The sequence below is a fragment of the Cervus elaphus genome, chromosome 1 (genome assembly GCF_910594005.1).
Source record: "Cervus elaphus chromosome 1, mCerEla1.1, whole genome shotgun sequence".
Classification (NCBI taxonomy): domain Eukaryota; kingdom Metazoa; phylum Chordata; class Mammalia; order Artiodactyla; family Cervidae; genus Cervus; species Cervus elaphus.
This window is the reverse complement of record NC_057815.1, coordinates 97,639,146-97,653,911: the sequence shown is the minus strand read 5'-3', so window position 1 is coordinate 97,653,911 and position 14,766 is coordinate 97,639,146. Positions and strand designations below refer to the sequence as shown.

Genomic DNA, 14,766 nt, shown 5'->3' with positions numbered 1-14,766 from the left:
AAGGTTTGTAATCTGTAACCTAAAATGTCAGGTATTACTCTGCAGTGAGGGATGAATGTTGAATTCTAGTCCTGAAATTTTTAAAGGATATTGTCTTGAACTCTGTTGTCTTGTGGTTTTTCAGCTGTAAAATGGGGGCAAATTATCATTTAGAATCAAATGGCATGTCTGTAAAGTTTAACACACTGTAAAAGTTAAATGCTCCGGGAGTTGGTGATGGACAGGGAAGCCTGGCGTGCTGCAGTCCATGGGGTGACAAAGAGTCAGAAACGACTGAGTGGCTAGACTGAACTGAAAAGTTAAATGAATGCTGAATTAAGGAGTTATTTTCCTGTATTTAGGGGAATAAGGTATGATCAAACGTAGCTGTCTATGTTTACCATCTCTCTTTCTTTTCTTCTTTTTTGCAAAGACTCTTTTAATTTATTCCCTTGAGGATCTGCTTTTATATAAGAACAATTGGATTTCCATTTCAATATATAGTTTTGAGTCATAATTTCTGAAGAGTAAAGCCAAGTTGGTTGCTGATTCGAATAAGTCCTCATGTACAATTCTACTGGTCTTTTAAAAAATTATTTATTTTAAATTAAAGGACAATTGCTTTACAATGTTGCTTTGGTTTCTGCCATATGTCAACATGAATTAGCCACAGGTATACGTGTGTGAGCTCCCCCTTGAGCCTCCCTCCCACCTCCCACCCCTTCCCTCCCCTCTAGGTTGTTACAGATCCTGGGTTTGCGATCCCTGATTCACGCCGCAGATTCCCACCGGCTGCTTTCCATGTGGTGGTGTCTTTGCTTCCATGCTACTCTCTCCATTCACCTCACCCTTCCTTCCTTCCCGCCTCGCCTGTGTCCGTGAGTTCATTCTCTATGCCTGCATCTCCATTACTGCCCTGCAAATTCATCAGTACCATCTTTCCAGATTCCATACCTATGTGTTAATATGCGATAATTGTTTTTCTCTTTCTGACTCCACTGGTCTTTTGAAATAGGTCAAGTAGATTTCCAGCATCGTCCTTGGAGACCTTGGGAGACTTGAGACTCTAGGGTAGGTGACGCAGATATCAGAGATGCCCCCATTCCATGCACAGGGAGTGTGGACATAACCGTCCCTTTTAGTCTTCTTTTCTTACCTTGTTCTTCATCCAGCAACGTTCCTGCCCTTCTTCCCTGATTTTGTGCCCTGTACCACTCTCCGAAACGACCATGTCCTTAGTAGATCACACTTGGACAGGGTTTTAATAAGCTCTTTACGTCATTCAGTCTCTGCAACAGGCTTGTGAGGTGGTAAGCATTATTAATCCCATTATAAATGAGGCAACTGAGGAACAGAAATGTTAATAAGTTTCCAGGGGTCACACAGCCAGCAGGTATTAATAAAAGGAAAGTCTGAAAGTCTATTCTCCGTCCTCTTACTGTAATTCTCTCTCTGTCATTTTCCCTCTTCCTCTCTTGATCCTAACAATTAAGGATTAGATCTTAATAAGTTGTTCTTGTAAATATGAGTTGTAGAAAATTGAAAACCAACAGATAAATATAAAGAAGAAAATCAAAATGATATCACTGACTACTTTTGGCCTTTGTAATTGGAACAGGTATTGTATGCATGTGTGTAAGAGAGAGAGAAGTTGAGAGAGAGCCATTATATAATTGTTTTCTTCCAGAAATGATAGAATTATTTTCTGTACTCATCATCACTATATATGTATGCCCATCTCTTAGTGACATACTCTTTGTATTCATATTAAAGGTCTTACTATGTTGTCTTTTTGTATACTTTTTGACTGTGTTTGTCATTTCATTGTGTATTTCAAAATTATATAAGTGGGTTTTTCAACCATAACCAAGTTTCAAATTGTTATATCATATTTTTGCTCTAAAAGTTTCTTGTTTATTGTTATATTTGAGAAATTGGTTTTTCAGCCCAAGATTATACAAAGGTGTATCTATTCATTTCCCCAGGGCTTTTTACTAACAATAAGTCAGACCTCACAGAATACTTGGGAAAGACTTTTCTATCAATTTAAATCAACTAACTTTGTCATATATTAAATTCTTAGCCACATTTGAATTTATTCTTAAAGTTCTCTTTATCCTTTTGGCATACGCCCATTTCTATAAGAACAATGAACTATCAATGTTTATAAGACTCCTAAATATCTGAAATTTCAAGTCCTTTCTACTTACTTTTTTCTAAATTTTCCTTTTTTTTTTTTTTTTTTTGTTATTATAAACTTCCTCTTTTAGCACAAGGGAAGGTAGTTTGTAGCATAGCAAAACTTCCGAGTTTGATTGCAAAACTTCCACATGACTGGGGGAAAGAGAGACTCTTGGAGGGCACAAACAAAACCTGTGTGCACCAGGACCCCCAGTGATCCCCAGAAGAGGCTGAGCAAACCTGCCTGTGAGTGTCGGAGGGTCTCCTGTGGAGGCATGGTCAGCAGGGTCCTGCTGCGGGGACAGGGGCCCTGGCAGCCGCAGTCCTGGGAGGCAGAGTATGTTGGCATAAGTCCTCTTGAGGAGGTCTCCATTAGCCATACCATAGAGCCTGTAGACTCAAGCATGGGGCTGCCTCAGGCTGAATAGCTGATAGAGAGGGCACAGAGCCCCAATCGTCTGCAGATAATTCGATTCAAGGTTTACAGAGCACGGCCCTGCCCACCAGCGCAAGACCTAGTTTCCCCCACGGTCAGTCCCTCCCGTCAGGAAGTTTGCACAAACCTCTTATCCTCATCCATCAGAGGGCAGACAGAAGAAGCAAGAACGATAATCCCACAGCCTCCAGAATGAAAACCACCAGCAGAGAAAGCTAACCAAAAGCATCACATGGATCACAGCCTTGTGTAATAAAGTTATGAGCCACGCCAGGTAGGGCCACCCAAGATGGACAGGTCATGGCAGAGAGTTCTGACAAAACGTGGTCCACTGGGGAAGGGAATGGCAAACCACTTCAGTATTCTTGCCGTGAGAACCGCATGAACAGTATGAAAAGGCAAGAAGATATGATACTGCAAGATGAACTCTCCAGGTCGGTAGATGTCCAATATGCTACTGGGAAGGGCAGAGAAATAGTTCCAGAAAGAATGAAGAGGCTGGGCCAAAGTGGAAAAACTCCCTGTTGTGGCTGTGTCTGGATGTGAAAGTAAACTCCAGGGCTATAAAGAACAATATTGCGTAGGAACCCGGAATGTGAGGCCCATGAATCAAGGTAAATTGGATGTGGTCAAGCAGAAGATGGCAAGAGTGAACATTGACACTTTAGAAGTCAGTGAACTAAAGTGGATGGTAAAGGGCAAATTTAATTCACATGACCATTATATCCACTACTGTAGGCAAGAATCCCTTTGAAGAAATGTGGTAGCCCTCATAATCGACAAAAGAACCTGAAATGCAGCACTTGGATGCAATCTCAAAAACGAAGGAAAGATCTTGGTTCCTTTTCAAGGCAAATCATTCAACATCACAGTAATCCAAGTCCATGCCCCAACTACGAATGCCAAAGAAGCTGAATTGGAATGGTTCTATGAAGAACTACAAGACCTTCTAGAACTAACACGAAAAGATGTCCTTTTCATCATCGGGGATTGGAATTTCAATGTAGGAAGTCAAGAGATACCTGGAGTAACAGACAAGTTTGGCCTTGGAGTACAAAATGAAGCAGGGCAAAGGCTAACAGAGTTTTGTCAAGAAAATATACTTTTAATAGCAAACATCCTCTTCCAACAATGCAAGAGATGACTCTACTCATAGACATCAACAGATGGTCAATACTGAAATCAGATGGACTATATTCTTTGCAGCCAGAGATGGAGAAATCCATACAGTCCACAAAAACAAGACTGGGAGCTGACTCTGGCTCAGATCATCAGCTCTTCATTGTAAAATTCAGGCTTAAACTGAAGAAAGTAGGGAAAACCACGAGGCCATTCAGGTATGACCTAAACCAATTCCCTTATAGCTATACAGTGGAGGTGACAAATGGATTCAAGGGATTAGGCCTGGTAGCAAAAGTGCCTGAAGAACTATGGACAGAGATTTATAACACATTACAGGAGTCAGTGACCAAATCGATCCCAAAGAAAAAGAAATGCAAGAAGGCAAGTGGTTTTCTGAGGAGGCCTTACAGATAGCAGAGAGAACAAGAGAAGTGAAAGGTGAAGGAGAAAGGGAAGGGTATACCCAAGTGAATGCAGAGTTCCAGAGAAGAGGAAGGAGAGATAAGAAGGCCTTCCTCAGTGAACGGTGCAAAGAAATAGAGGGAAGCAATAGAATAGGAAAGATTAGCAATCCCTTCAAGAAAATTACAGATACCAAGGGAACATTTCATGCAAAGATGGGCTCAATAAAGGACAGAAATGGCAAGGACCTAACAGAAGAAAAAGAGATTAAGAAAAGGTGAGAAGAATACACAGAAGAACTGTACCAGTACATTAACTGTACTTAATGACCAGTTAAGCATGATGATGTGGTCATCTACAACCAGAAACCCTGGAGTGTGAAGTCAATTGGGTCTTAGGAAGCATTACTATGGCCAAAGCTAGAGGAGGTGATGGAATTACATCTGAACTATTTAAAATTCTAAAAGATGATGCCGTGCCAATGCTGCACAAAATATACCAGTAGATTTGGAAAACTCAGCAGTGGCCACAGGACTGGAAAAGGTCAGTTTTCCTTCCAATCCCAGAGAAGGGCAATGCCAAAGAACATCCAAACTATCATACAACCACACTCATTTCACATGCTAGCAAGGTAATGCTCAAAATCCTTCAAGCTAAACTTCAGGTGCATGTAAATCGAGAACTTCCAGATGTACAGGTTGGGTTTAGAAAAGGCAGAGGAACCATAGATCAAATTGCCAACATCTGTTGAAGCATAGGAAAAGCAAGGGAATTACAGAAAAACATCTGCTTCATTGACTGTGCTAAAGGCTTTGACTGTGTGGATGACAACAACCTGTGGAAAATTCTTAAAGAGGGGAGAATATCAGGCCAGCTTACTTGTATCCTGAGAAACCCGTATGCAGGTCAAGAAGCAACATTTAGAACCAGACATGAAGCTATAGACTCGTTCAAAATTGAGTCAGGAGTATGTCAAGGCTGCATATTGTCACCCTGCTCATTTAACATACATGCAGAGCACATCACCTGAAATGTCAGGCTGGATGAATCACAAGCTGGAATCAAGATTTTCTGGGGAAATATCAGCAACCTCAGATATGTAGATGATATCACTCTAATGGCAGAAAGCGTAAAGAAACTAAAGAGCCTCTTGATGTGGGTGAAAGAGGAGAGTGAAAATGCTGGCTTAAAATTCAACATTCAAAAAATGAAGATCATGGCATCCAGTCCCATTACTTCATGGCAAATAGATGGCGAAAAAGTGGAAACAGTGACAGATTTTATTTTCTTGAGCTCCAAAATCACTGTGGATGGTGGCTGCAGCCACAAATTTAAAAGATGTTGCTTCTCAGAAACAAAGCTACAACAAACCTAGACAGACATTAAAAAGCAGAGACATCTCTTTGCTGACAGTGGTCTGTATAGTCAAAGCTATGGTTTTTCCAGTAGTCATGTATGGATGTGACTGTTGGACTATCAAGATGGCTGAGCACTGAAGAATTGATACACTTCAATTTCGGTGTTGGAGAAGACTCTTGGGAGTCCCTTGGACTGCAAGGAGATCAAACCAGTCCATCCTAAATAAAATCAACCCTGAATATTCATTGGAAGGACTGATGCTGAAGTTGAAGCTCCAATACTTTGGCTACCTGATGCAAAGAGCTGACTGATTAGAAAAGACCCTGATGCTTGGATATCCTGAGGGCAAGAGGAAAAGAGGGTGACAGAGGATGAGACAGTTGGATGGCATCTCTAACCTAATGAGCATGAGTTTGAGCAGACTCTGGGAGAAAGTGAAGGACAGAGGAGCTTGGTGTGCTGTGGTCACAGAGTCAGATGCGACTTAGCAAGCAAACGCCAGTGACAAGGTACACAACGTAATGATTTGATACACGCATGTACTGCCAAACGGTTACCACGGTAAAATGGTTAGCATTCATCACCTTCCATGGACATGATATCATTCCTTGTTATGAAGTCTTTTGAGGTCTATTTTCTTAGAAACTTTCCAATATGCAATGCAGTATTATTAAGTAATGTCATCAGTTGTGCAGTGAGTCCCCAGGACTTGCCTTCTAACTGGAGTTTACATCTTCTGCTCATTTCTAACCAGTTCCTCCGTCTTCTGCTCCTGCCTCTGTCAAGCACAATCTGAATTTTTTAAAATGAGATTTAATTTAGATTCCACATAAAGGGAGATAATACTGTATTTGTTTTTCTCTATGTGACTGATCTCACTTAGCAGAATGCCCTCAAGATCTACCCAAGCTGTTGGAAATGCCAAGATTTTCTTTTCCATGTCTGAATATTTCATATATATATGTATGTGTGTGTATATATATATGTAATTTTTTAAAATTCATTCACCTTTCAGACAAGATCGGATACACTCAGGGTAGTATGGCCATCATATCCATTCACCTTTCAGTGGACGTCTAAGTTGTTTCAGTGTTTTGGCTATTGTAATAATTGTAAATAACTCTCTAGTGAGCATGAGCTCTTTATGTATTTTGGGTGCTAATTCCATACTAGATATGTTTCTGCAAATATTTTCTCCCAGTTCATGGGTTGCCTTTTCCTTTTGTTTATTTCTTTTGCTTTTTAGTTTGATATAATCTCTCACACCCAAAAAACCCACTATAGATTTGCAATGTAATTTGAAATCAGGAAGCATAATGTCTCCAGCTTCAGTCTGTTTCTCAGGATTGCTTCGTCTGTTCAGGGTATTTGTGGTGCCATGCCAATTTTAGGATTGCTGTTCTATTTCTGTGAAAAGTGTCATTGGAATCTCGATAGGTATTGCATTGAATCTATCTATGGCTTTGGGCATTATGGAAAATTTAACTTTATCCATTTTTTTAGTCCATGAATATGGAAAATCTTTCTATTGTGTCTTTTCAGTTTCTTTTGTCAATGTCTTATAGTGAGAGTTCACTTTGGAGATCTTTCATCTCCTCAGTTATTTCATTCCTGAGTGTTTTGTTTTAGATGCTGCTGTAAATGGAATTGTTTTCTTTATTTGTTTTTTTTCAGATAATTTGTGCTAGGTAGTAGAAATGCAGCTGATTTCTGGCTGTTGGTTTTGTATACTGCAACTTACATTTGCTCATAAGATCTTACAGTTTTGGGGTGGAGTCTTTAGGGTTTTCTGTGTTAAAAATAATGTTGTCTATAAACAGAAACACTTTCAATTATTTCCAGTTCTCTTGATATTTATTTATTTATTTTTCCTCTTTCATGCCTGATTGACCCAGCTTGGATTTCTAGCACTATGTTGAGTAGAAATGATTAGTTACTTGTCCTATTCCTGATCTTACGAGAGACGCTTTCAATCATTCACCTCTGAGTATGTTAGATGAAGGCATGTTACTATGTCCTTTATTACGTTGAGATGAAGTCCTTCGACACTTGACTTGTGAATTTTTGTCATGATTGGATGTTGAATTTGTCAAATGCTTTTTGTGCATTTATTGAGAGGATTATGTGATTTTTACATTTCATTCTATTAAAGCAGTGTATCACATTGATTGATCGACCCATTCTTGCATCTCAAGAATGAACCCTACCAGATCATGGTGTATGATCCTTTCTATGTGCTGCTGAATTTTGTTTGCTAGTATTTTGTTGAGAGTTTAAAAATCTCCATTTATCAAGGGTAATGACCTGTGATTTTATTTTCTTGTAATTTCCCTATCTCACTTTGGTATCAAAGTAATATTGGCTTTGCAAAAGGAGTTTGGAAATGGTATTTTCTCTTTAACTTTTTGGGAGACTTTGGAAAATGATTGGAATTAATTCTTCTTTAAATGTTTGATAGAATTCACCATGAAGTCTTCTGGTCCTGGGCTTTTCTTTACTGGGAGGTTTTTAATTACTGATTCAATCTGCTTAGTCGCTATTGGCCTGTTTAGTCTTTCTGTTTTTCCTTGATTCAGTTTTCCTAAGTTGTATATTTCTAGAAATTTATCTATGTTTTCTAGGTTGTGCAATTTGGCAGGAAAACCAGAGACCAAGAAGAGCTCTCTTGTCGTGACATTGAACCAGTAGTGGGGAAAGGCAAGGCTGTCAGGGAGGAACTTCTCTACTCCCCTAATGTGGTTCTTCTTGGTCAGTGTGGTCCAGAGAGGTGCTTCACATTCGTCGCTGTGTTTTAGAATTTTCACACTGGTATCCTTCCTATGAATAGTTACTAGTTACTTTTTAAGTGAGGGGAACTGAAATTAGGAATGATCTATACTGCCATGTTGATTATGACACTCAGAACTAAGACGAACACTTAACCACAGTTCTATGCTCTTTCCTAAGAAGAAAAGTATCAAAAAAATAGGCCAATAGTGGGGGCCAGTAGTGAGTTGTACTAGCTTATTTTTGAGATATTTTACATGATGTCCTCCCTAAGAACACTTACTACAGAACTTAATTGGGCATACATGCTGTATCTCTCTAAAAACTCAAGATTACAAATCATGATATATTTTTCTAGGCCATTTAGAAGCCACTGTAATAGATATATTTGTAAAAAGATTGAGAGGTAATTATAAATGGAGTCACTTTCCTATGGATAAAAGAAGAAAATATAAAAAATCTCTCTAGATGATCATCTAGGAGAAGAGCTGCTTCAAATTTATCCTGCAATGGTCCAGTTATGCTATATTATTATAAAGCAGCAGGTATACATTATTAGAGGTCTTTGAAAAACCCTGCATTTTAATCAATGATCTCTTCCTTATATATAATAATCACAAGACTTGTATTGCTTTTTAAAAACGTTTTCAACTTTTTAAATATATCTTTTAATTATCATGAGACCTCATGAAATCACTGAGAACCTGAAACACTGAGGAGGCACTTCCTGACAATTCAAGATGAAAAGCTGAGATCTTTTCTCCAGGGCAGTGGAGCATTTCCTTTTATCCAGTGCTCAATGGAAGAAAGACATGGCATATATGAGAACTGTGATGCTATCATGTCACCTGAGCCAGCGATGCATTCTCTTGTCTCTTTTCTGATTTTAGGAGTACAAAGCCAATGATTGGGGGAGGAAATATTACAAAGATCACGCATTTTATCCTTTTGGGTTTCTCAGATTTTCCCAGAATCACAGTAGCGCTCTTTGTCCTATTCCTGGTGATATACATTTTGACCCTGACATGGAACCTGTCCCTCCTCATCTTAATAAGAACGGACTCCCACCTCCACACCCCCATGTACTTCTTCCTCAGTAACCTGTCCTTCATAGATATCTGCTATGTGACCTCCACAGCCCCAAAGATGCTCTACGATTTCTTTCAGGAGCGGAAAATGATCACCTACGTGGGTTGTGTTGTTCAGTACTTTGTATTTTCCACCATGGGGCTGAGTGAGTCTTGCCTCATGACCGCCATGGCTTATGACCGATATGCTGCCATTTGTAACCCACTCCTCTATTCCTCAATCATGTCGCCCGCTCTCTGCGGTCGGATGGTGCTGGGATCCTACTTGGCTGGACTCTCTGGCTCTATGTCCCAATTGTGTGCAATGGTCCAGCTCCACTTCTGTGGGCCTAATGTCATCAACCACTTCTTCTGTGACATGCCCCAACTGTTAGTTCTGTCCTGTACTGACACTTTCTTTGCACAACTCTTCACTACCATATCAACAATAATCTTTGGAATAATAAATGCCTTAGTTATCATGATATCCTATGTCTACATTGTCATCTCCATCCTGAAGATCACTTCCGTGAAAGGCAGATCCAAAGCTTTCAACACCTGTGCTTCCCACCTGACAGCAGTCACTCTCTTTTATACCTCAAGTACCTTTGTCTATTTGAGTTCCACCTCTGGTGGTTCCTCCAGCTTTGACAGATTTGCATCAGTCTTCTACACGGTGATGATTCCCCTGTTGAATCCTTTGATTTACAGTCTGAGGAACAAAGAAATCAAAGATGCCTTGAAAAGGTTGCAGAAGAAGAGAGGGTGTTGCTGAGGTCACAGATTGAGATTTCTGATGGATTTGTCTTGTTAGAATGACCTCCCTTAACCCTCAATAATATTTATATGAATGGACAGCAACAAAGTTCATTCTGCCTTTGACAAGACTTAAACTGACCCAGATAATATGCCAAAATGGACCAACAACTGAATCAAACTACACAAACACAATATCTTTAAGTTCTAGAGACCCATTGTTTTTATCCTCCATGTGGAGTGGCCTCATCATTTATTAATCTATTAGCAATTATTGGACTCTGGGATTTGGTGATGGACAGGGAGGCGTGGCGTGCTGCAGTTCATGGGGTTGCAAAGAACTGGACATGACTGAGCGAGTGAACTGAACTGAATTATTCATGAAGCATCAAGATTTAGAACCTGTTCCTTCTTGTCTGCTTCTGACAGGCTTCTGACCCTAAAGGAGAGATACCCCTGACAGAGGCCCCAGGAGTGTGTAAACCTTGTCGCCCAAATATTCTGACGCAGCATAATCCAGACATGGTGGTCATTGATATCCATTCTGTGTTTCTGCCCGCAATGAGAACAAACACACAGAGAGAATGTGTCTTTAGACAGAAACAAGGATACAGTTGGCCTAGTTGTGGCTTCCCGAAAGACTAGTCTGATACAGTTAATGTTTGAGTAACACCTCTTTCAGTGCTTATTATCTAATAAGTTACTGATCACATTCTAGTCCCACAGTTATAGTATAAATTGGAGGACATGATTTGAACAATAAAGAGAGGTGGAATGCAGTGTGTGGCCCCTTCAGAGCTGTTAACTTGTAATTCTAATGATGCAACACTCTGCATCTAGTGTCCAGTGGGAATTTCTGATGGGGATGATATTCAAAACCCATGTTACAGTCAGTAGCAATTTCTGATATTATGGAAGTCAAGCCCCTCTTTCCCTCCCTCATTAAGTCTGGAAAATTTACCCCTGGTTGACATAGCTAGTGGGATCATGCTGTCAAAATAAGTCCTGCTACTTCAAGCATCTGAACATATTTGATGTGATGAGAATTGTGTGAGAATATATGGCAATAATAAAGTTATCAAATATTCAATGTTGCAGAGTAAGAGCCAATATGGAAAAACCAATATGCATTCCTCTCTGTTGTCTGTGTTCAACATGTCATGTCCGAGAAATTTATGGTTGTATGCAGGTAATACAATCATCAAGATGGAATGGTTAGAAGTACATTAATGCTGATATGTTCCTGAAAACCTTAAACCTTAAGGGGCAAGAAAATAAATAGTTGGTGGGATAAGCAGGGTTATCAGCTCTAACCAATTTATGTCTTCAGAAGCAGGATGTAAATTTTTGGTCCCATGGTCTGGTTAAAAAGAACAAGTTTTCCCAACTGTTGAGTTTCCAGATCTCCCAGACTTTAACAAACTAACTGAACTGTATCATTATTTTATGTTTTATCCTTAGAGAGTCATTGGGTTCTTAATGTTGTTTTAGGGTGTCAATGTCAATGGTCCCATGAATTATCCTACTTAAGTAACAACTGTAAGTGAAAAGGTATTTGAAGCCCTTGTACAATTTTCCATTAGTTCACACATGACTATGACTGAGAGAAGGGGACCTGTTGAACTTTTGCAAGAGTATAATTAGGGATACCCTATGCCAAAGAAATAGTGCAATATAAATAAAGGATATGTGCCCACCCCACCCCCATCTAAACAGGTACATTTTCTTAAGCATTGCTCTTTAAAAATGTGTAAGAGTGTATGCAAAATCTGTTTCTAATAGTCTATGAAGTCTTCAGTAGAAGAGAGACATCTGCTACATGTTGACAATACAGTGTTGATTATAATCACTATGCTGTGCATTAGACCTCCAGAATTTATTCATCCTCTAATTGCAAGTCTGTGCCCTGTAAATTCACCTCTTCAATTCCCCTGCTCCTATCGAAGTTGAATATTTTTCTGTTGTTTGTGTATACCACGTCTTCTTTATCGAATCCTCTGTTGATAAACACTTAGGTTGTTTGCATATTTTGGCTTTGTGATTGATGTGGCAGTAAATATGGAAGTACATATCTTTTTGATATCCTATTTTTATTTCCATTGGCTATATACCCATAAGTGGGATTGCTGGATCATATGGTAGATCTATTCTTAAATTTTGAGGAATCTCCATAATGTTTTCTGTAGCAGCTGAGCCCCATTTGCATAGCCCCACCCACAGTGTACAAGCATTCTCTTACTGCCCCATCCTCACCAAAACCTGTGCTCTCTTTTTCTTAATGATTGCCATTCTAACCTTTGTGAGGTGATGCATCATTGTGGCTTTAATGTACATTTCCCTGATGATTAGTGATTTGAATACAGAGAGAACCAAACCTAGCATATCACAAATAAAATGTCAAAAGGTAAAGAGAAGGAGATAATCTTAAAAGCTGCAAGAGAAAATCAACTTGCTACAAAGAAGAGGACTTCCGTAAGCCTGTCAGCGCCTTTCCACTAGACTGTTTCAGCCCAAGGGCAGTGGCACTGTGTACTCAAAGCGCTGAAGGAAAGCTGTGCCGACCAGCAGTGCTCTGTCTGGGGAAGCTGTCCCTCAGGACTGACGGGACGGTATGGAGCTTTTCAGGAAAAGAAATCTGATGGGTTTACACTGGACTGAGTTTACAACAAATGTTAAAGGGACTTTTTCAAGCAGAAATAAAAGATCACTAATTAGCAACACAAAAGGTATAAAAATATAAATCTCTCTGGTAGGAGTAAATAATGTTGAATTCTGAATATGCTAGAGTAACGGTGCTGGCATATCACTTATCAATCTGGTGAGAAGATTAAAACTCCAAAGAGGTAGACATAACTAACACTCCAATAATTTGTTAATGGACATACAAGATAAAATAATGTCAATTATTACATCAGAAAAGTAAAATGTGAGAGAGAAAGGTAAAAAATTATTCTTGTGTGCATTTGAATATTAAGTTGTTTTCATGTTAAAACAGACTGTTTTACGATAAGATCTTTAATGTAAGCCTCATGGTTAATACAAAGCCAATCTATAGTAAATTCACAAAAGATAAAGAGAAATGAATCTAAGCATGCTGTTGCTGCTGCTAGTTGCTTTAGTCGTGTCCGACTTTGTGCGACCCCATAGATGGCAGACCACCAAGCTCCCCCATCCCTGGGATTCTCCAGGCAAGCATACCACTACACAAAGCAGCAAATTATAAAGAAAGCAGAAGACGAAAAAAAGGAATTACAAAACAGTCAGAAAAATAAACAAAATGACAATAGTATATTCACATCTGTCAATAATAATTTAAATATAAATACAAAATTTCTCTGATCAAACACAATGAGTGGTGAACAGATATAAAAGTTGAGCCCAGCTATAGGTACCTACAAGAGACTCATTACAGCTTTAAGAACTGAAAGAAATTGAAATTGATTGAAAGTGAAGGCATGGAAAAAGTAATTTCATGTAAGTAAAAATCAAAATAGAGCAGGATTTAGCTATACTTATCTCAGAAAAATTAGACTTTAAGACAAAAAGTACTGCAAGAGGCAAAGAAAGTCATTATACAATGATAAAGGGATCAGACTCACAAAGGGATATAGCATTTGTAAATATATATAAACTCAGCATAGAACATGTAAATATACAAATAAAATATTAACAGACTTGAAGGAAGAAGCAGATAACATTACAATAATAGTAAGGAAATTCAATATCCCACTTTTAACAATGGATAGGTCTTCCAGACAAAATATCAATAATGAAACATTGGAATTAAGCTACACATTAAAACAGAGATGTTTAAATGACACAGAACATATGCACAAAGGAAGTAAAAGACATTCTCTTTACAAGTGCATATAAATCATCCTCTAAGATAGAGCATATGTTAGGCCACAAAACAAGTCTCAAGAAATATAAGAAGATTGAAATGACATCAAACATCTTTCCAGACACAAATGTGTGAAATTAGAAATTAAATGCAAAAAGAATACTGGAAAATTTGCAAATTTGAAGAGGTTAAACAACATGTTACTGAACATCATGGGTCATGGAAGAAGTCAAATTCAAAATTTAAAAAATAATTGGGATATCCCTGGTGGTTCAGTGGTTAAGAATCTGCCTTGCAATGCAGGGGGACATGACTTTGATCCCTGGTTAAGGACCTAAGATCCCACATGCTGCAGAACAGCTAAGCCTGCACACTCCAATGACTGAGCCCATACTCCACAACTAGAGTCCATAGAGTGCAATGAAAGACCCCACGTGCTTCAGATAAGACCCAATGCAGCAAAATAAATAAATGAATGAATATTTAAAGAAATTTCTTGAGACAAAGGAAGTAGAAATACAACATATAATTTATGAAATGTAGTAAAATCAGTTTTAAGAGGGAAATTCATAGCAATGAATGACTGTGTAAATAAAGAAGGTCTTCCAAAGTAACTGTATCGATTTACATTTCCACAAATAATGCAAGAACATTCCTTTTCTCCACACCCTCTCCAGCATTTATGTTTGTAAACTTATTGATGATGGCCATTCTTACCAGTGTGAGGTGATATCTCGTTGTAGTTTTGATTTGCATTTCTGAAAATGCGAGCAAATATGGAAAACTCAGCAGTGGCCACAGGACTGGAAAAGGTTATTTTCATTCCAATCCCAAAGAAGGGCAATGCCAAAGAATGT

The 14,766-nt window shown here is 38.8% G+C and overlaps 1 protein-coding gene across 1 annotated transcript; it reads left to right on the top strand.

The window, feature by feature from the left end:
* Positions 1-9,148: 9,148 nt before the first annotated feature.
* On the top strand, positions 9,149-10,087 carry LOC122679115 (olfactory receptor 5AN1-like). The gene has a single exon (XM_043879381.1). The coding sequence runs from the start codon at positions 9,149-9,151 to the stop codon at positions 10,085-10,087; it is 939 nt and encodes a 312-aa protein (XP_043735316.1).
* Positions 10,088-14,766: the final 4,679 nt, after the last annotated feature.